The sequence below is a fragment of the Lasiodiplodia theobromae genome, assembly GCF_012971845.1.
Source record: "Lasiodiplodia theobromae strain AM2As chromosome Unknown scaffold_39, whole genome shotgun sequence".
Lineage (NCBI taxonomy): Eukaryota > Fungi > Ascomycota > Dothideomycetes > Botryosphaeriales > Botryosphaeriaceae > Lasiodiplodia > Lasiodiplodia theobromae.
The window spans coordinates 351,686-371,991 of NW_023336518.1; the positions used below are offsets into that span (position 1 = coordinate 351,686).

The 20,306-nt window shown below is 54.3% G+C and overlaps 6 protein-coding genes across 6 annotated transcripts; 4 read left to right on the forward strand and 2 right to left on the reverse strand.

Moving 5' to 3' along the window:
* Positions 1-230: 230 nt before the first annotated feature.
* LTHEOB_10551 (polymerase histidinol phosphatase-like) lies at positions 231-2,693 on the forward strand (the record flags this gene model as incomplete). Its single annotated transcript, XM_035507209.1, has 1 exon — positions 231-2,693. The coding sequence occupies one exon, from the start codon at positions 231-233 to the stop codon at positions 2,691-2,693; it is 2,463 nt and encodes an 820-aa protein (XP_035367860.1).
* Positions 2,694-6,187: 3,494 nt separating this feature from the next.
* Positions 6,188-6,668, forward strand: LTHEOB_10552 (G2/mitotic-specific cyclin-B3; the record flags this gene model as incomplete). The annotated part of the gene is made up of 2 exons (XM_035507210.1): positions 6,188-6,476; positions 6,538-6,668. The coding sequence occupies 2 exons, from the start codon at positions 6,188-6,190 to the stop codon at positions 6,666-6,668; spliced, it is 420 nt and encodes a 139-aa protein (XP_035367861.1).
* A 2,769-nt stretch (positions 6,669-9,437) lies between these two features.
* On the reverse strand, positions 9,438-10,073 carry LTHEOB_10553 (Cystathionine beta-synthase; the record flags this gene model as incomplete). Its single annotated transcript, XM_035507211.1, has 2 exons — positions 9,438-9,857; positions 9,996-10,073. 2 exons carry the CDS (start codon positions 10,071-10,073, stop codon positions 9,438-9,440), a joined length of 498 nt encoding a protein of 165 aa, XP_035367862.1.
* Positions 10,074-10,343: 270 nt separating this feature from the next.
* On the reverse strand, positions 10,344-11,952 carry LTHEOB_10554 (NEDD8 activating enzyme protein; the record flags this gene model as incomplete). Its single annotated transcript, XM_035507212.1, has 7 exons — positions 10,344-10,536; positions 10,588-11,170; positions 11,221-11,517; positions 11,579-11,658; positions 11,708-11,713; positions 11,767-11,868; positions 11,918-11,952. The coding sequence occupies 7 exons, from the start codon at positions 11,950-11,952 to the stop codon at positions 10,344-10,346; spliced, it is 1,296 nt and encodes a 431-aa protein (XP_035367863.1).
* A 1,764-nt stretch (positions 11,953-13,716) lies between these two features.
* Positions 13,717-15,265, forward strand: LTHEOB_10555 (Telomere length regulation protein; the record flags this gene model as incomplete). The annotated part of the gene is made up of 2 exons (XM_035507213.1): positions 13,717-14,798; positions 14,845-15,265. The coding sequence occupies 2 exons, from the start codon at positions 13,717-13,719 to the stop codon at positions 15,263-15,265; spliced, it is 1,503 nt and encodes a 500-aa protein (XP_035367864.1).
* Positions 15,266-15,564: 299 nt separating this feature from the next.
* On the forward strand, positions 15,565-19,233 carry LTHEOB_10556 (U2 snrnp component prp10; the record flags this gene model as incomplete). The annotated part of the gene is made up of 1 exon (XM_035507214.1): positions 15,565-19,233. One exon carries the CDS (start codon positions 15,565-15,567, stop codon positions 19,231-19,233), a length of 3,669 nt encoding a protein of 1,222 aa, XP_035367865.1.
* Between the last annotated feature and the right edge of the window lie 1,073 nt (positions 19,234-20,306).

The window sequence follows — 20,306 nt, forward strand, 5'->3', positions numbered from 1 at the left end:
TCGAATTTTAGTTGCATTTGTCGAGATTTCATGTATGTTGATACGTCAATCTGGTTCAACCGCCTGAAGAGCCGCGGTGATGATATTGCCAGGATATCTGATCACGTCATTCTCTTCTAAGGTGATGTGACTACTAGGCCCAGGAATTTCAATGCGCACATATAAAAAGGCGTCAGCCAGGACCGTGACTCCGTCAGGCCGATATCATTTTCGGGCCACAGCGTACTACCATGAAAACCCTATCCGATGAGCAACTTACAGCCCTCGCGGGGCAATATTTTGCTCCGGCAGGTTTATACCAACACACCAAAAGCCTCCCCTTCCTTGGGACCTTGGAGTGTAACACCACGTCACTGATCGCCGGCCAATGGACGGAGCTTATTGTCGAGTACACTGTGGGCGCCAGTGGTTTAGCGGATGGGGCTTGGATCAAAGGTACATTCAAGTTCTACTCCGACTGGGCTCTATTCCAAACGACGGATCCAGAGAAGGACAACTATGTATCGGCTGAGTACATCGCCGGCCCGCTCCATCCTGGCCAGACACCTGCGACGGTTCAATCACTTGCCGTCCGATTCGACCAAAAGGGCCATGAGCGACCTTTTCAGAAGGCCATCCTGATTGACATTGTCGACGGTTTTCTGAATCCGGGTGACAAGATCATTGTTCGCATTGGTGATCGACAATGGGGTTCTCGTGGAACTCGCGTTCAGACCTTCGTTGAGGACAATTTCTTGATGAGGTGGTACATCGACCCCGTGGGAACCTCCAGATTCGCGCCCATCAAACCGGATATCGCCATCCCAATCAAACCGGGACCAATCGCCAAAGTCAAAGCAATTTCTCCACGCTTAGTCGGCCTTGACGTGTCCTTTCCGATCCACGTCCACACGGAAGACGCGTGGGGAAATGCCACGGCCGACTTGGATGGACTGAAGACTCAGATCACCATCACAGAAGAGGGGTCATCCGAAGCAATCTTCGACAAGGAACTCGCGCTTCCAAACCAAGGATGGACCGTCGCCAGCACAACACTGTCCCTCCCCAAACCCGGCGACTTCACCATCTCCGCCTCCATCCTCGACCACCACGGCAGCACCATCATCACCACCACCTCCCCCCTCACCGCCTCCGCCACCCTCCTCATCCCCCGCCCCCTCTTCGCCGACCTCCACGTCCACTCCGACGACACCGTCGGCACCAACTCGACCACCTACAACTTCAGCTACGCGCGGCACATCGCCGGCCTCGACATCGTCGGCTACACCGCCAACGACTTCCACATCACCGCCGCGCGCTGGCGCGCCGCCCTGCGCACCATCGCCGCCGCCAACGACCCCGGCCGCTTCCTCGTCTTCCCCGGCACCGAGTGGTGCGGCAACACCGCTGCAGGCGGCGACCACAACGTCGTGTTCCTCGCCGACCCGACCGCTACCGAGTCATCCCCGCCGGAGTTCCCGGAAGATCGGAACGGCAATGTGGCGAGGAGTTTTGAGTGGAATGAGCATGGGCCCGCGCAGCTGGAGCCGGGGGCGTGGCCGTTGGATGAGGTGTATGCGACGTATGCGGCGCATGATGTGGAGGGGCATTTGCTGATTCCGCATGTGGGTGGGAGGAGGGCGAATTTGGCGTGGCACCATCCGCGGTTGGAGAGGTTGGTGGAGATTGGGAGTGCGTGGGGGTTGTTTGAGTGGTTGTTGAGGGATGCGGTGCGGCGCGGGTGGAAGATGGGGGTGTGTGCGAATTCGGATGAGCATCGCGGGAGGTGTGGGGGCGGCGTGCCGGGGACGGCGGTGTTTGGGACGAAGGGCGGGTTGACGGGGGTGCTGGCGGAGGGGTTGGAGTGGCGGACGGTGGGGAGGGCGTTGAGGGCGAGAAGGACGTTTGCGACGACGGGGGAGAGATTGGTGGGGTTGGTGAGCATGAAGGATGGGATGGTGGTACAGGGTGATGATGTTGAGGTGGGCGTGGGAGAGGAGGTGAGGATCAGGTATCGGTTCTTTGGAGAGAGTGGGTTTGCCTCGGTCGAGGCTTGGGACGCTACCGGGAAGATCTTTCATCGCAACCTACAGCAAGAGGTGGAGGAGAATGCGCCGGAATCGACGCGGAGGAAACTTCGTATCAAGTGGTCTGGAGCTCGGCTCTATGACAGGTATCGCGAAGCAGTCTGGAAAGGTTCGATCCTCGTCGCTGGCGCCGTCATCTCACATGTACAGCCGTTTGGCGGGGTGCTGGATAACCCGGATGACGTGATTGAACAGGCTTCTGAAAGCCAAGTCATTTTCAACACACGGACGAGTGGGGACTTCGATGGCGTTGACATCTTCTTTGCCGAGGAATCTGAGCTGCCAGGATCGATCAGCGTTACTGGTAAATTGGGTGGATATGTCAAGGTCGGTAACATTCTCGAAGGCAATCCCCACAAGCCCCAGCCCGAATTCAGCTTAGACGCTTCGTCACAAGAGTTGGTGCAGGCTGGCGGGAAGCAGATTGACATCCAGGGTGGAGCTGAGCTTTCTGTATCTGCTGAAGCCCTCCTGGATGTGACGCTTCCCAAAAAAGCTGAGGGCGACTTCAGTATCCCTGCCAACAAGCATTCCATTGGGGACGAACAGGCAGTGTATTTCGTGGGAAGGGAGTATAGCGGTGGCAAGGTGATAACAAGTCCTCTATTCATTCAGTATGTAGCTTGACTTAGGAGCCTGGACCCGTAGCTGGCCAGACAACAAGAACGGACTTGCCATGTCCGAAATGCTGAGCGCCCGGTGTCATGAAGTTGTTCCTTCCCATCACCCCACCATGGACGTCTTATCGCTGGGCTTTATAGTACTACTCCTTAAGGAACGTAACCCTCTTTCACCCAATCCCAATCTAGCCGAGTGTGGTGCATACGAGGAGTCTCTTTCATCTTTGTGCACCTCACGTCGAGATATGTAGACGCAAAATCCATGCCCGCGGCCGAACATATGCACGTAGCCCATCGTCTCATCTCCACCTTTTCCCCGAGGAGGTCTACCCCACTCAAAAGTGTATGCGGCGATGGGAGCAATGCAATAGCAGGGCGAAATCTTTCGGTGTGGATGTGACCTGACGTGCGCTGTACAGTATCGGTGTATCGTTTGATTTTAGGACGGTGGAGGCGGAAGGCATCGCATGTGGCACACTGCGTTGAAATTTCGCTGAGCGCGGACCGATGAAACGAAGCACTGGTAAGAAGCCCATGAGCAAGTACTGACTCGCGTTGGAAGATCTCCCCACATGGCCGGTACTCAGTGGAAGTCGATCGTGGTTCATAAGGTAATTCGGCGGGCCGAGCCGTGAACAAGTGGAGGCGGATATCGCTATACTGCTAACTAAGGGCAATGTCGTGGGAAACTACCCTCACGTAGCGTTTCCCAGCGGTCGCATCGGGCGGCCTAGGAGGCCCGGACGGCCAAACCGGCGAAGCCCGTTCTGCAGCACATGAAACTTCTTGGGTCCGTTTACGGCAGATGTGAGCAGTAGGCGTAGCGTGCGGATTGCGTACGGCGTAGTGGGAGGTCGTCGGAGTCGCTTGCCGAATGAGCGGGCGGTTGAAAGCATCGAGACTTCCGGGCGTAGTCAGGGTGCTGTGCAACGGTTAGGCTGTCATCTCAGAAGCGAGTAAATAGTACTCGTCGCATACTTCAGACCACATGAATCTATGTTTTGATGGAAGCTGATGGAGGGCTGGCCAGGTCTGGGCGCGACAGATGGACACGTTAGCAGTCGAGAATTAGGCTCTGTTTGGGTGAGTAGATGGCTGACCTAGTAGCGAGCTGCTTGGGCTAGCTGTGCTTATCCGAGACGTGGCGCTTGTGGCAGTGTAATGCAGATGTTTCTCAATTGGTGGCAGCAGGCAGCAGGCGCTGGGCAGCGTCAAAATCACCCTCCTGCACGGCGATGCGCAGCAATCATTTGTGCGGCTGTAGGTCTCGCCTAAACGGAAAATAAGGGAGACACGATAACGAGCGGAAAAGTGCAGCAGGGCGCGGATGGAATAATGCATTATTTTGGGACTGGCTTTCCTAGCAGCAGGCGTTGCACCTGCGGCGCCCAGGGACATGCCTGCGCTGGTTCGTACCTATGTACATAAACAGCGGATCCGGGAGAAGTAGTCGCCATAAGTAGAGCTACACAACGACACACTCGCGACTTTCCAGAACACAGCGCCGGGAAGATGAGTAGCCTGACCTTTCAACTATCCGCAATTGCGCATGCGTGTTGATAGAGCCCTGCAAGTCTTGAATAGTTGCACGAAAGTTGCGTGCAAAGAGTTGGGGGGTTCGCGCATAGAGCCTTGCTTCCAAGGATCTGTTGATGATCGCGTCCGATGTAACTCCGCGAAACACGTTATGTCTATTGAAACATTCCCCAGCAACAAATCGGGGCATTTAGCTTGAAATACACTGTATTCTAGAGCCAACCTTTCTCCACAAGGCGATATAACATTTGTATAGAAATAGCGTCTGCACACTGCGTTGTAATGCGTTAAAATACTTCAGAATTTATTCTTCCTCGAAAACGTCTGTACGTAAGTATACTCGTACACGCGGCATTCGACTTTTCTTAAAAAGGAAGATGCGCACCGAAGAGGTATTTGGCGTCTGACTACGGACGCGTCCGTAAAAAGATCATTGGGAGCACTGTGATATTAGCGGGACAGCCAGATCCCACAACGGAGATACCTCGCTCGTGCCCGCCTATAATCTGCGCTTCGAACTTGCAAATCGTAGCACAAGGGCGTTCTCGCCGCCGCGGGCGATAATCAACGATTCCTCCCACATTGGCTGTCTTCCAGGGCGAGCGGCTACGACTATGTTGAGAGATTTCCGTTGACCAGCCTTGCTTTGGAGACCCTCCAGAGCAGGTCTGGACACAATGAGCACGGCAGGTGTGCTGATTTGCCAGCATGAGCTTCACGCACCGTAACTTCCCCGCGGGAAATACTACCAGAGGCGGTTCAGTGACCAGCGCCTGCTCGTGAGCCTCGTCGCGGCGCTGAATTGTGGCGTGTTGGCGGTACGCTGATTTTGCATGTAGCACGCGATTCACGGGCATCGTGACTCCCCAGCCGGCAGGCGATAAGGCCTGCGCGCGAGCCTCGTTGCCGCTGCTGCATACCAATCAATAAAGCTCATTCGCTGCGCTGTCCGAAGAGCCGACCGGGATTCCGCTACTTGCTAGGGTAGGATTGCGCCTGTGCTGCTCGGCAGCTACAGGTGACGTACGAACTGGCGGCGTCGAGCTGCTCGGCAACCACAAGTGACGTACAAACTAGCGGCGAACATGAATTATATTTGCGCGCCGCGGACGCTTCGTTCTGGAGACACATTCTTTGGAATAAACCATCTTGAACAGTGCATCTGCATTGCGCCCTTCATTTTTGTCCCGTTCAGCTTCGGATTCTGATCCTGCCCTGACCGGCTCCAACCCCAGTCTTGTCCTTGCGCCCCGGTGCTGCTCCACGTGACTTGCTCAGCATATCGTCACACAAACAAAAGCTACGGAGTAGGTCAATAATGATTTACTAAACTTGTCGATTGTAGCTGACTCGGTATTATTCGTAGCGTCCCAATCTCCCACCAGTTGCTTCCTTCTGCCGCCTTTCTGCAATATGCGTAGCCCGCCGGCATCGCATTCGCCCTCCCTTGTTCCAGGGCCACCCACTATTCCAACGGCGCCTTCAGACAGACCGCTGTCTCTCCCTCCGCCGCTGCCTTTTACCTCCCACCAAGCGTTGCATTGTATTCTCTCCTCGACGGGCGGCTGCGGTCCGCACGAGCCGTGCGATGATCTGATTGAGCCAGCTGATACCGTGGCGAGCGATCCACCTGGCCTAGGGCAAGAGGGTACCCAATACGCCTTACCTGATGACCTGCCTTCGGATGAAGGCCGTCTTCCCCAGCAAGAATCCACATCTGAACACTCTACTCTCGCATCACGGGAAGATGCTCTCGACGACCTAAACCGTGATGTTAATATCATCGTCGAGTGCGGACACCATGAACGCACTTACCGCTGTAAGATGGTGATAGACTCGGGCAATCCCCACGCCAACCTCATCAGCAGAAAGGTAGTGGATGACCTTCGCCTTCCCCGCGCGCAGACTAAGCCCTCTTTTATGAGGCGAGTGCTGAGTAAGCTGGCGCCTTGGACAAACGCGGGGATGGCTGCCAAGCTGCAAGCCCGGGGCCGGGTCCGAAACATCGATGGCACTCCGATTAAGGGGCAAGATGGCACCGTTACGATCTCTTGGTTTGGCACGAATCGGGATGGTTCCAGTGATCCAATCCTCTGGTTCCAGCCAAGGCGCTACGAAACGACACACGTTGTCGTGGACGCCAACCGCTGCGGCGCTGACATTATCCTGAGTTGGAAGGAAGTCAAGCGCCTCAAGCTCAGGCAGCAGTTCACCGGCGCGATTTACCGGCCGCCCACTCCAAAGTCTGATCCAGGTTGGTAGACCCCTTGCTGATTACATAGAACGTAGAGACAGTAGACTGATCACCACCGCAGATAATGAGAAATACAAGGACTACGAGAAGCGCAGAGCCGAGAACGCTGCGGCTCGGAAAGCAGCCAGAGATCAAAAGCCTACACAAAGTCCATCATCTAGCGCTCGCAACGCAAAGAAATCTGGAAAGTAGTGGCCATATCCACTCATGGATGCCTCCCACAACGAGTTAATCTCTTTTGTTAATATTGATGCACATATCCATTTTGGCGGCTTTGATGGGTAGATGCTGATACGCAGTCTTTACCCATTACCCACCTAACCCCCCTGCCCTCCTCCTTTCTTCCCAATCACGGACTGGAAGCAATAATACTCAACGGCATCACGGTGCAAAGAACTATAATAGGAATGGACGGTATCACTGACGACTGTAAAGAAAGATATAGGCATTGTAATACCGAAGATAGATTTCAATATATCACTGTTGGGCGTTTTCCTTCCAAATCTCTCTTAGATCCTGTTTTTTGTCTCTTCACATGTGGTTTCAATATTATGTAGCTATCAGCTTTCTTTGTGCATGTCTACAAATATTACTGTTGCTAAAATTTGCATCTTGTGTGGAAGCCCTGCCGAGTTCGACGTAACAATTTATGAATGAACACTATTCATGATCAACTCAAAGGAACAAGGCTCCAACTGCTTTGCCGTCTGTCAGGCGCTGAGCTCATGGAACCGGCGGTCTGATCTTCGCCGCTGAAGCGAAAGCCGGCATCAGGAGGGCCAGCACACTCTTCCACGGGCCACGCTACGTCTTTCCGTCCAGCTGAGGGACCATCAGGAAAGCACTCTCAGACTGGCTTCTGCGCTGCCATTTTTGGAAAAAAGACATACCCGTCATCATCTCACTACAGGTATCTTACAGCTGGGTTTGATGCGCTCATCGGTGCCTTGGAGCGTTACGCCCTCTAGTAAGATCGCGAAGCAATCAACAACGGTACGCATACGGAGCCCTCGATAATATCGAGGTGACCGTGTGGAAGAACCATGTCCATTGCAGGATGTCCTGGCCCGATCTTGTTCCCATCCCGCTTTCCGTATGACTCACATTATACACAGTGATGGATGGCCTTCACTAAGAGGGTGAGGGTGCGGTCGGAAGTTGCAAAGAGGGAGGTGGGAGGAATCAACTCTATCATTACACGTACGTATTAGCGAAAGCGGGGAGTCTACTGTGTAGTCCATGTACATGCCTGGTAGATGAGATGGAATGGGTTGCTGACTCGTGTCGAAAGATGATCATCTCCACACGGTTCGTACTCGGCGAAAGTCTACTGCGGCTCATGATGTCATTCGGCGGGCCGAGCCGAGAATTGTGTGTGTGTGTGCGTTGGGGGGGGGGGGGGGGGGGGGGGGGGGGGGGGGGGGAAGAAAAGGGAGCCTACGATGAACGACGGACGTATATGCCTCAGGCGAGGCCGGGTTGAGAGCCCGCCCCGAAGAGCTGGTATCTGGCTCTCTGGTACAGCGATTGATTGGGAGATCAAACCAGACGGAGCTTGCAAGGGTGAAGAAATGAAAAGGAACCGGACGAGTGTGACAAGACCAGCCCTGAAGGACTAGCTAATAGTATCTTACCGCCAACTTTCTTGGTGTTCCTTGTGGGACGACTTGTTTCGAATACAAACATCGTAGCACTTCGCTTCAGACTCTCATCGTCAACGTCGTCCTCAAGCAGGAGCTCAGAGAGATGGAGCCTGGGAATACGTCCCCGGCAGACCACGCGTGGTCAAGACGTTATACCGTGCTCAACGCGTGCCCCCTCCGCTGAACCAGTGGCTTGCGTGGCAGTGTTAAGCAAAGATGGTATTGTAGACGGCGACGGCCTGATCAAAAGCGCAGGAGGTTGTTTCCCTTGGCCGATGCGGGTCCCTACGTAGCGCTAATGCACAACCTCCAACACTGCGTGTCTGCTTTGTGTCCGCACCAAACGCTGGCCCAGCGTCGCTTCGATGAGACAGGCCACATGTCCGACATAGATTAGGGCGCGTATTTAAGCAGGACCCGGCGATTGAGTTGGCGTTGGCAGCGATGGCTAAGCTTCCACGGCGGGGCAGCGTGTGGTCAAATTCCGAGGGCTAGGTGCAAGACGCAGGACGGACGAGGTGGCCAGTATGTCTTTGGTATCCGCGGCATGCGACGGATGGCTCGACAGACCGCGGACTCGCAGCGCTGTGAAAAAAAAAGTTCGGTTCAGGTCGTGGACTTTGGGTGTGCCGGGCTGTGGCTGGCGTGTCCAGGTCCGAGCGGATAGCGGGCTCAAGTTGGGCGGGAGACTCGCTTGCTTAGTCAAAAACACCACGTGAAGCCCCAAGAACAGCCAGGTCGTTGTCTCGAAATTTTTCTCGGGGGAGCATGTCGCAAGATTATTTGCCTGTCTTTACATAGGGATGCGATAGCAGGGTGTCTGCCCTCTGACTCGTGGTATCGGGTGTATGCGCCCGTCGACATGATGCTTATCAATGTCAGATCTAGATCTGGAGAACCGCGCAACGGGAAAGCAGGCCCCCTGTGACTATTTCTTGCAAGATTTACTGTCTAGCCAAAGCCTTGATTTTCGAGGTTGAGCTATAGCTGGGCTAGTCCAGTCAGTCAATACACAGCCATGGAAATCCACCCATCATCCGATGCCAACTTCAACGCATGTCGTGGCGGGGAGATGAAGTCGCATTTCCTAAATGATCGATGACCTTGTATTGGATGTTGCTTTGGCCATTGCTAACAGCCCATGTGTTTGACTTGGACCGTTCGGGATTGTACATGGCTTACCAGAATCCAAATCTTGCCGGTACTTTGCTTCGTCCACACCGCTAAAAGGTCCCAAACGCCTACACCATGCTTCTCTCCAAGCGATATGCCGACTGCATCCTTTAGTGTCCGTAGCAATGGCCTGGTGCATGCCCCTCTAGGGCCTCCTCTTCACAAACTCCTCCAGATCCGACCTGGTGGCTACTCCCAGCACGAACCGCCTGCTCGCATCCGTCACGACTGCAAAGTCTTGCTTTTGGCCCTCGGTGCCCTTTCCCTCGAAAAATTCCTCGAGCTCCTCGAGTGGTGTATCCATTGTGATGACCTTGTAAACGCGGCCTTTGCGGCGGAAGCGCAGCATGACATCCCTGACAGGGCTGGTTTCCTGGACCTTTCCCTCCTTGAGCAGTTCCTTAAGTCGTGGGATGCTGAGATATCCGAGCAGCGCGCGGTTCTCCGGCGACAGGACGGTCAAATGCGTGTAGTCGCGCTCGAAAGCCGACATGAGGGCGTGCGAGACCGGGTCGGTGGGCGAGACGGACAGGGCGGACGGTGGGTCCAGGTCTTCGACCGTAGCCTATACGCGGTCAGGACTGGATACATCGCTGAGCTTTTCGCACGGATCGGGCCACGTCGGAGAAGAGCGCCGCGGGACGGGTGGGCTGTGACGGTGCCGGGGTGAGGGAGCCCCGCTGACGAGGACATGCGTACTTACCCCACGATATTTGTCGGCCCACAGCGACGTCGTGGCGGGGCCATTGGGCGTACTGGCGGTCATTGTGCTAGAGGCCATGGTAGCGTTGTTGCGAAGAGGAAACCCCGTGTTGAGTTTTGAGTCAAAGAAACGGAATGACGTGGGGCGAGCATGTGAGGTGAGGCTCCCGGCTTTCGTCATGCAGGGTCTCGGGTTCTCTACGAGCCAAGCACATTCACGACCAATCCGTTTTGGTCTTGCCATTCTTCTTCCATTTTATCAAAACAATCTCCTATCTAGCAGTATTACTGCGCCATTTTGAACGCCGATCAGCTATGCACAGCACCATCGGGTCTGAAACCATCGAATTCACTCCTTGAACACCAGCTTGAACTTGAAAACCGTCGCAAATGCCGGGTCTGTGACAACCACTTCCTCTCCGCTCGCAACTAAATCAGCCAGCTTTCTCTGAAGATTCGGTCGTGTCTGCTCTTCCAGGCTTGGAGGAAACTGCTGGTAAAGCGTCTTGGCTTCCGATCGAATGCTCGGCTTCTTGAATTGCCTATATTTCCATGGTCAGTTTGTTCACTAGTGGCTTCCAGGGAGTACCCACGTCTCCGGCCGCTCTGCGAGGCTTTCCAGGAATTCCTCCAACGAGTTCGCCGAGTCGACCTCAAGCGTCCTGGCGAGATTACCGCAAATGGGGCAGTCGTCCTTCTTCTCATGCTCGAATGTGTAAGTGTACACGCTGTCATCGCCAGTATAGTACATGTAGTTGCCATTTCCACTGTCCGGGAGCCCAAGGGGCGGGTTGGTGTTGCTGGCGATCTTGAAGGCTTCGTTGCAGCATGCCGCGGCAACAATCGCGTTGGTCGATGCAATTGCAGGGATGATGTTCTTGACCACGCCCTGAGTCATTGAGTACGTGACGCCAGGAATGTTGAACTCGTCGGCGCGAGCAAGAGCCTTGTTGTAGAGCCAGGTGATATGCTCGGGGTCATCGGTGTCAAGCGTATCTCCCTTGCGCTCTTCCTCCCAAGCTATGATGTGCGCCCACTCGATGCAATGCTGCGGCTGTCTTGGGATGGTAGCAAGCGTACACAGAGGAACCGCAGCACGCGGGGCGTGCATGTCCAGCTGGCACTCTATACAAGACGTCATAGTCGGGAGAATGACACGCGCCTGGCCCTTGAAGCCTGGCGTTCGAATTAGCAACCGGTGGCCTTCCAGCCGAGGATAGTTTTACCTTCCGTTCCACCGTCAATCAACGGCTTCAGAGAATCTGGGTTCTCCGCATCGACCATGCCAACGAGCGTGGCATTGATCCACCGGCGCGCCTCAATGCTGTCCAGCCCGCATACCACCAAAGCAAACTGCATGTAGAAATCCTCGTCCTTGTCCTGTATTTTGCCGCAGTAAGGCGTGATCTTGACACCTTTGACTCGCTTCTCCACGAAGCGGGCCGCGACTTCGGCCTTGTACTTTCCAACGTCGGCTTGACGGAATAGAAATTGACGGTTCAGGTTTGAGACGTCAATCGTGTCTATGAACCTCGTCAGATCATGTGACCCAAAAGCCAGCTCGACACGTGGATCAGGCAATACCCATGTCGATAACGTAGATGTCCTTGAATCCAGAGAGCGCAAGGTTCTTGAGGATCTCGCAGCCAAGCCCTCCGGCGCCACTGCCTGCGGTGAGTACGACGCGAGGACAATAGGAGACGACAAGCATACATGACCCTAAAGGCATGTTAGCACGATCTCGCTCGAACAGCTGCATCGAAACTACTCACAAAACCTTCATGCTTGCCAGGGCGTCAAGCGTAGCCGCGCTAGGCTCCCAGTCGGGGTCCGTGAATGGACCATGGCGGCTAACGATGTTCTGGAGATATTTCCTGACACTTGTCAACATGGAGTCCTTAGAAGGGCACGGCGGATGTCTACCATCTCGCTGGAAGATTTTCTGCGCGGTTCGCCATGGTTCGTGGTGACCGGATCAGATTCGATGCGGAGGTGCTGAGTGACAAGTCGAGAGAGGTGACGGAGCCCGTTTAGAGATCCATGGAATGGTCAAAGCTCCAGCATGCTTATCGATAACGGCCGCTGCCTAATCTTTCGCCGCCGTTTATCCGCACGCCATTGCTCTCCGTCCCGCTTGCGCCCAACTTCTTCTCGAATCCTGTCGCCATGACTTAACGCGCGACGATGGATGACCTACTGACCGCCGTTGGGACGACTAGGCTAAAGCCTGTTGTGGCTCTCGAGGAAACTCTCAGTACAACTGACCCGACTGGTTATCCCGGAGCTGCCAATATAAGCTCTCCAGATCAGGCCTTAGCGGCTCTGCGAGGACAACCTGACGCACAGGAGCTACACCATGTTCTGAGATACCTCGGTGTGTCAATGAAGAACTCAGAAAACTTCAACATTAGAGTCCCTGGACCACTCTCTGCACAGATCATCAGCACACTCGTAAACGATACCATTCCGAATTATTGGGACGCATGGCCAACCACATCCTCGTCCAAGGACGACAAGGGTGTCATTCTCGATTGTCTCAAAAGCGTCAGCGGGCTTGGTGCCATCGTTGCACGTCTCAAAAGCCTGGTTCAGGATTTTTACCAAAATCAGAAGCGGCCGGGCGGGACAACCGATGGCGTTGAGCAGCAATTACGACCACTTTGTGATATCCTGGCTAGTCTTCTTCACGAAAACATCATTCTAGATCTGTGGCAAATCATTCAAGGTTTTGTCAATGTCCCCACCCAAAGACAGATCCTGTGGCGCGAGCTTGTCTCTCTTTTCGCAGCTGGAAGGATTGTCTCCGTGGCTGCCCAGGCATCAGATTTACTGAAGGCTACACGGAGCGGTCAGTCTGATCCTTGGTTTGCCTCTGGATCAGAATTTGCACAGTGGCTTGGACGCTCCACAGCCATTTTCGTTAGTAATGCTGCAGGCTCGGATTGTGCGCAAGACGGCGCACTTCTCTTGGGGAAATCCTTGACGCTAGGATATCCAGGTAAATTCTTATCGCCTCGATATTGAGATGTGTAGCTAATGTCTAGACAATATCTTGTGGGGATTCTTGTCACATTTCTCTCTTCATGGTGCAAACAGACTCTCGTTGTTCCAACAATTGATCCGAAAGCTCCGTGGCCACGAGCAAAGGCAGGTCATTTTTATCCTTTTGAATATCTTGTCGAGTAAAATCCTCCGCACCCAGAACGAAGATCTCGAAACGTCCTCGAAAGCGATACCAGGTTCAGTGGCCTTTCTACATGCCGTCACAGACAGCAGCGATGCCGCGAAAGAAAGTCTTGCTCTATGGCTCACCAATCCAATGAGCGGGTACGCAAATGTATCGTTTGGTGCGAGACGCGTTGCCGTCGCCGCTCTGCAACTAGACGAAGGTGAGAGATCCTCTCGCTAATGTGGGCGGGTGCAGAACTGAGGAAAAGTATAGATAGGATGTGCAAAGTCCTAGAGAGGAGCATGGAGCAATTCGGGGATGAGCTCTTCATCAAACACACCCCAATTCTGCAGCAAGAAGGTAAAAACCTTTACTGATGACAAAGGTTGACCGCTAACACGCTATAGCCTTGGCTCAAGTTCTACTCATGGCCTCAGGTTACATCCACCGAATGCAGCCCATGCTCCTATTCACCCTGGCAAGGTCAAGTGTACAGATGCGGGGCACCTCGAATCGTTTAGGGACTTCCTCTCCACGTGCCCGCTTCCTGGGAATGGTCGTTGCTACTGCCATATCAGAGCTCGTAGACAAGCCAGAAAATCGGCTCAATTTCGGTATCGCTGAAACCGAATCCAACGAGGCAGATTGGTTTCGGCAGCTTTCTCGACTGGACGATCCAATTGGTAATGTTGGAGACTTTGAGCAAGCGGTGCTTGACCAAGCGACTCCAAGCGTGAAAGCTTCACGCGCCCAATTGCAGGCGAAGCAAAAGGCGGGAGGTTTCCCAAGGCAAGTGAGGAAGGAACAAATAGCAGCAGGCCCAAAGATTATCGAAATCGCGGATTCTTCGGACGAAGACGAAGATCTTGTGCCTTACGCAAAACCAGACTCTGATCCAGAGGACGACTCTGAAGACCCAACTCAGGTCACCAGAGATAGATCAACAGCACCCGTCTACATTCGTGACCTACTAGCGGGTCTTCGAGAAAGCGAGAACCTCGATCGTCACCAGCTTGCGCTCTCAAGCGCAGCCAGTCTAATTCGACGAAAGTCAAACTTCGGCAAAGAGGTCAAGGACAATCTTGAAGAGCTCGCTTCTGTCCTGGTGGGCTTGACTGATCAGTTCGAGCTGGAAAACTTCGAGGAGATGCGTCAACAGGCTTTGGTTGCGGTTGCGATTGCTGAGCCGAGGCAAATGGGGCCATACTTGGTGAGATGCTTCTACGCTGGTGACTATTCTATCAGCCAACGTGTCTGCATGCTCGGCGCCATCGGCCTCGGTGCACGGGAAATGGCCGGATTCAAGGAGGATGGCGACGAGTCCAGCGCGGGGCGGCGCCAGGACTCAAGCTTCCCCACGAGAATGCTTCCTGCAAAGTTACACAGTATCTATTCGACGGAAGCCAATCCGGTGGATGCCATTACGAACAAGCTGAAGCACACCTTGATATCTCCTCTGGCGCTCGATGCGGCTGACAAAGTTACTGGGCCAAACGCACTCAAAGTCCGCACATTCTCGTCACGCATGGAGGTGGAGAAGAAACGTAAGATTATCACCAACGACCTCGCAAAGGTCGTGGCCCAGAGCTTCTTCTTCCCACTTACCGCTGGGTGGTGGGCACACTCGAGAGCGCTGTAAGTAGTTCATGATCGTCCGGCTACTTAGGCTGACTCTCAACAGGGGCACGAGCAATATATATTACTCTCCTATGATACTTCCTGTCTTTCTCAAGACACTCGCCATACTCCTGCACTCTTCTGGCTCGTCCACGCTTTCTCTTCCGCAAATGACTTCTGAGCTCTGGGATCTCCTTCTTGCAGTCCGGGCACCTGCACTTAGCGACTCGGCCATCCTTGAAGGTGTTGTTTTTGCGATGTTGATGTTGCTGGAGGTGAATGAAAACCAGCAGCGTCTCGTGCACGACCACGGTAGAGAGCTTCTTGAAACACAGGAGTGGGTGAAGATGGTATTTGACCGCACCGGCGGAGGAAGTGATGAGGAAGAACGGGTCAGGACGCTCGCGGCGGGAGTACTTGTGAAATGCGGCGAGGTGGTCGAGAAATACCAAGGGTCGTTGATGGGCGAGATGATGGATTTCTAAGCGTACCCCAGGAAGCATTCGTAGTGCATGCTCAAGAGAATTGCCAAAGTTTTGACTGCCCGTTGCTCAGCTTCCAACATGGCGAGCAGCCCTAACCCGGTTTAGCGCGGTCTTGGCGCGTCACGGTTCGGCGATGCAGCAGAACACCGCCGCCCGCCGTTCCTCAGCGCCGCATCATCGACAACTTCCTGCTTCCGCCTCCACTCTGCTGCTCGACGGACGCACATACATGTCGGTCGCATAAACTGCCCACCCGGTCGCAGCGCATACTGGATCATCGTCGCCACTAGCCCGTGAAGATGTCCGACGGTAAGCTACAGCTCGACGCGCTCAACGTCGCCAGCAAAGCTAATGCACGCACAGCCGACTTCGAGACCATCAAGCGCCTGCAGCAGGAGCGCAACGCGGCAGCTGCAGGGAAGAAAGGTTCAAAGACTTTCGACCCGGCTAACCAGAGGACTGACAACTCAACGAAGGCCTCCCTGACGGAATCCTTTGATACCGACCTTTATGAACGCAATGGCGCCAACAAGTACGACGGCTACCTCACCTCCATCCCTGCTAATGACGATGAGGACATGGATGATGTCGACGACAGCCGCAGGCTTGTTGGCCAGTACACCGCCACCCGTGCCCAGATGGACGAGTTCGCCACGGGAGATGCCATGGAGGAGGATATTCTGATGGATCGCGAGAAGCAGGCCCAGATCCAGGCTCGCGAGACGGATTACCAGAAGCGTCGCTTCGAGCGTGGTACCGGCGACGAGGAGGGCATGAGCTACAAGGACATTATGAAGAAACGCGAGCGTGAGCGGGAAGAGCGCGAGAAACAAGAGAAAAAGGCGAGAGGCGAGCATGTCGAGGAACATGAAGCGACTCTGAAGGACGGTGGCGACAAGACGCCCACGGAGAACGGTACCAACGGCGCCACGGCTGGCCGCAAGCGCAAGAAGCGATGGGACGTCTCGTCAGAGGACGCCGCCACTAACGGCACGAACGGCGCCGTCGAGTCTGAACCCAAGAAGCGCTCCAGATGGGACCAGACTCCCTCGATTCCTGTTCCCGGTGCTCCCGATGCTACTCCCAAACGCAAGTCGAGATGGGATCAGGCACCGGCTCTGGGTGCCACACCTGCCGGTGGTGCTCCTGGACTCGCCACGCCTGTCCACCCCTCCCAAGCTGGCACAGTTCTCTCTTTTGGAACCGACATTTCTGGACGCAATGCCCCCATTTCAGATGAGGAACTCGACGAGTTACTACCCGGCGAAGAGCAGGGTTACAGGATCCTCACACCTCCACCAGGTTATGAGCCTGTTCGCGCCCCCGCAAAGAAAGTGGCAGCCACTCCCGCGCCTACAGCCAGCCTAGCTGGTGGCTTCATGATGCAGGAGCCCGAGAACGCCCGAGCCCTTGGAAAGCAGCTTCCCAACGAGATCCCCGGTGTTGGTGAATTACAGTTCTTCAAAACCGAGGACATGCAATACTTTGGCAAGCTCATGGATGGCCAAAACGAGGAGGAGCTGAGCGTGGATGAGATGAAAGAGCGCAAGATTATGCGGCTATTGCTCAAGGTCAAGAACGGCACTCCACCGATGCGTAAGACTGCACTTCGCCAGCTCACCGACAACGCCCGCAACTTCGGCGCCGGACCTCTGTTCAATCAGATTCTCCCCTTGCTCATGGAAAGGACGCTCGAAGATCAGGAACGCCATCTTCTCGTCAAGGTCATCGACCGTGTTCTCTACAAGCTTGATGACATGGTCCGGCCTTACGTCCACAAGATCCTCGTCGTCATTGAGCCGCTGCTCATCGACCAGGACTACTACGCTCGCGTGGAGGGTCGCGAGATCATCTCCAACCTTGCGAAGGCTGCTGGTCTTGCTCACATGATCAGTACGATGAGGCCCGATATCGACCATCCCGACGAGTATGTCCGTAACACTACAGCTCGTGCCTTCGCGGTTGTTGCCTCGGCCTTGGGTATCCCTGCCCTTCTTCCCTTCTTGCGGGCCGTCTGTCGAAGCAAGAAGTCATGGCAAGCTCGTCACACTGGAGTCAAGATTGTCCAACAAATTCCTATCCTGATGGGCTGCGCCATTCTGCCCCATTTGAAGGGCCTTGTCGACTGTATTGGCGACAACTTGAACGACGAGCAGACTAAGGTGCGGACTGTCACGGCTTTGGCCATTGCCGCTTTGGCTGAAGCTGCGAATCCTTACGGTATCGAGAGCTTCGATGACATTTTGAACCCGCTATGGACTGGGGCTCGTAAGCAGCGTGGAAAGGGCCTTGCTGGTTTCCTCAAGGCTGTTGGCTACATCATCCCCCTGATGGATGAGGAGTATGCCAACTATTACACTGGTCAAATCATGGAGATTTTACTCCGCGAGTTCTCTTCGCCCGATGAGGAGATGAAGAAGGTCGTGCTCAAGGTCATCTCCCAATGCGCCAGTACAGAGGGCGTTACGGCCGGCTATTTGAAGGAGAATGTGCTGGACGACTTTTTCAAGAGCTTCTGGGTCCGTCGTATGGCTTTGGACAAACGCAACTACAGGCAAGTTGTGGAAACAACCGTCGACCTCGGCCAGAAGGTTGGTGTTAGCGAGATCGTCGAGCGCATTGTCGTCAACCTCAAAGATGAGAGCGAGCCCTATCGCAAGATGACGGTCGAGACGCTGGAGAAGGTCATTGCCAGCCTTGGTGCTGCCGATATCGGTGAGAGGCTGGAAGAACGCCTCGTTGACGGTATCCTGCATGCGTTCCAGGAGCAGAGTATCGAGGACGTTGTCATGCTCAACGGCTTCGGTACCGTCGTTAACGCTCTTGGAACCCGATGCAAGCCTTACCTCCCTCAGATTGTCAGTACTATCCTCTGGAGGCTGAACAACAAGTCGGCCACTGTCAGGCAGCAGGCCGCCGATCTGGTCTCCCGCATCGCGCTCGTTATGAAGCAGTGTGGAGAAGACGCGCTAATGGGCAAGCTCGGTACCGTTCTGTACGAGTATCTCGGCGAAGAGTATCCTGAAGTGCTTGGTTCTATTCTGGGCGCTCTCAGATCCATCGTCACCGTAGTGGGCATCAACCAGATGCAACCGCCTATCAAGGATCTTCTTCCACGTCTTACTCCTATCCTTCGCAACCGCCACGAAAAGGTGCAGGAGAATACGATCGATCTAGTTGGACGTATTGCCGATCGTGGTCCCGAAAGCGTCAATGCTCGTGAGTGGATGAGAATTTGCTTCGAGCTTCTGGACATGCTGAAGGCCCACAAGAAGGGCATTCGTCGTGCTGCTAACAACACGTTTGGTTTCATCGCCAAGGCAATTGGTCCGCAGGATGTCCTTGCCACCCTTCTCAACAACTTGAGGGTGCAGGAGCGTCAGTCTCGTGTTTGTACTGCAGTCGCCATCGGCATCGTGGCCGAGACTTGTGCTCCCTTCACGGTTCTTCCGGCGCTGATGAACGAGTATCGCGTGCCTGAGCTCAACGTCCAGAACGGTGTGCTGAAGTCGCTATCCTTCCTCTTCGAGTACATCGGCGAGATGGCAAAGGACTACGTCTACGCTGTTACGCCGCTTCTTGAGGACGCCCTCATCGATCGTGACCAGGTTCACCGCCAGACAGCCGCATCCGTTGTCAAGCATGTTGCGCTAGGCGTTGTGGGTCTAGGATGCGAGGATGCTATGGTGCACCTGCTCAACCTGCTCTACCCCAACATTTTTGAGACCAGCCCTCACGTCATCGATCGTATTATCGAGGCCATCGAGGCAGTCCGTGTTGCTGTCGGCACTGGCGTGGTCATGAACTACGTGTGGGCTGGCCTCTTCCACCCCGCTCGCAAGGTGCGACAGCCATACTGGCGCCTGTACAATGATGCGTACGTCCATTCGGCGGATTCGATGGTGCCATACTACCCCGACATGGGCGATCCGAACACAGTCAGGCATGAGTTGAACATCATCCTCTGAGCTTCATCATCTTGGGTGACTTATCTTCCTTGAGTCATGGCGGGCGCAGAGCAACTTTTTTTTTCTCATCTTCCAAGCGGGTATATTGGCGAAATGAGCGAGCAGGCTATTCCTCCCCACTTGTTAATTATCGGTACATGGGTTTTTCATTCACTTTTCTACGGGCATATGGAGAGGGCTCCTTTTTTTTGTCTACTGATATAAAGTGGGAAAGTGGGTTTCTTCGTTTCCTCCGGCGAAGCGAGTGCGTTGTGTAAGGAAAAGAAAAACGGGTTAGCGATGGGCTTTTTTTTTTTTCACGGATCAAGGGAGATAGGTAGTGGAAATACGATAGACGATATCGTAACCAGGACAATGATCATCCTTTCGTGTCTAGTAGGCTGTGGCGATCCTGTTAGGTCCCAGGAAATAGTGTGGGGATTAATCCTCGTTCGCATTTTCATACCTATCCAACGTATTTCGTTTGCCAAAGAAGTGGCTATCGTTGAAGTTGAGGCTTCGTGGCTCTTGTACGCTTTTGCCTCTAACGTTTGGGGCTCGCTTCCCAGGCATATCACTCCTCTGCTGTTCTCATGGACTTCCGACGAAGAGGAAACCAAAAAACGAGAGCCCTACTATTTACTAATGCGATTTTGCACCGCTCGGGGCCCGGAAGACGGTATTCACTCGTGCGAACGGTTGGGATCCGGCTCAAGGGCTAAATTCGGCCGTCTAAAAGAGGCGTGCCATGCCGCTGTGTGCTCTTATTTCTTTAGTATGGTATAAGAAGAAGAGTAATGTGAGTCTTCGCGCGAACAATGAGGATACCGGAAAAACTATAAAGGAGGCCGATTCGTGGAATGTCTACTGCCAAAGAAAATGCTGGCTGGCATAATCATCCAAGGCAAGGGATGAATACACTTGACGGTGAGTAAAAATCCTTTCCGGCCTGTCCTGAGTCAAGAAATTCTTGATGCTGGCGCAGCTAGATAGCACAGTAGACTTCTCACTTGCATATCGAGTAGACTCCTGAGCAAGCAAAGGGAAGTGCGACGCGTCATTGCTAACGTACTGCAATAACATAGTCGAAACTC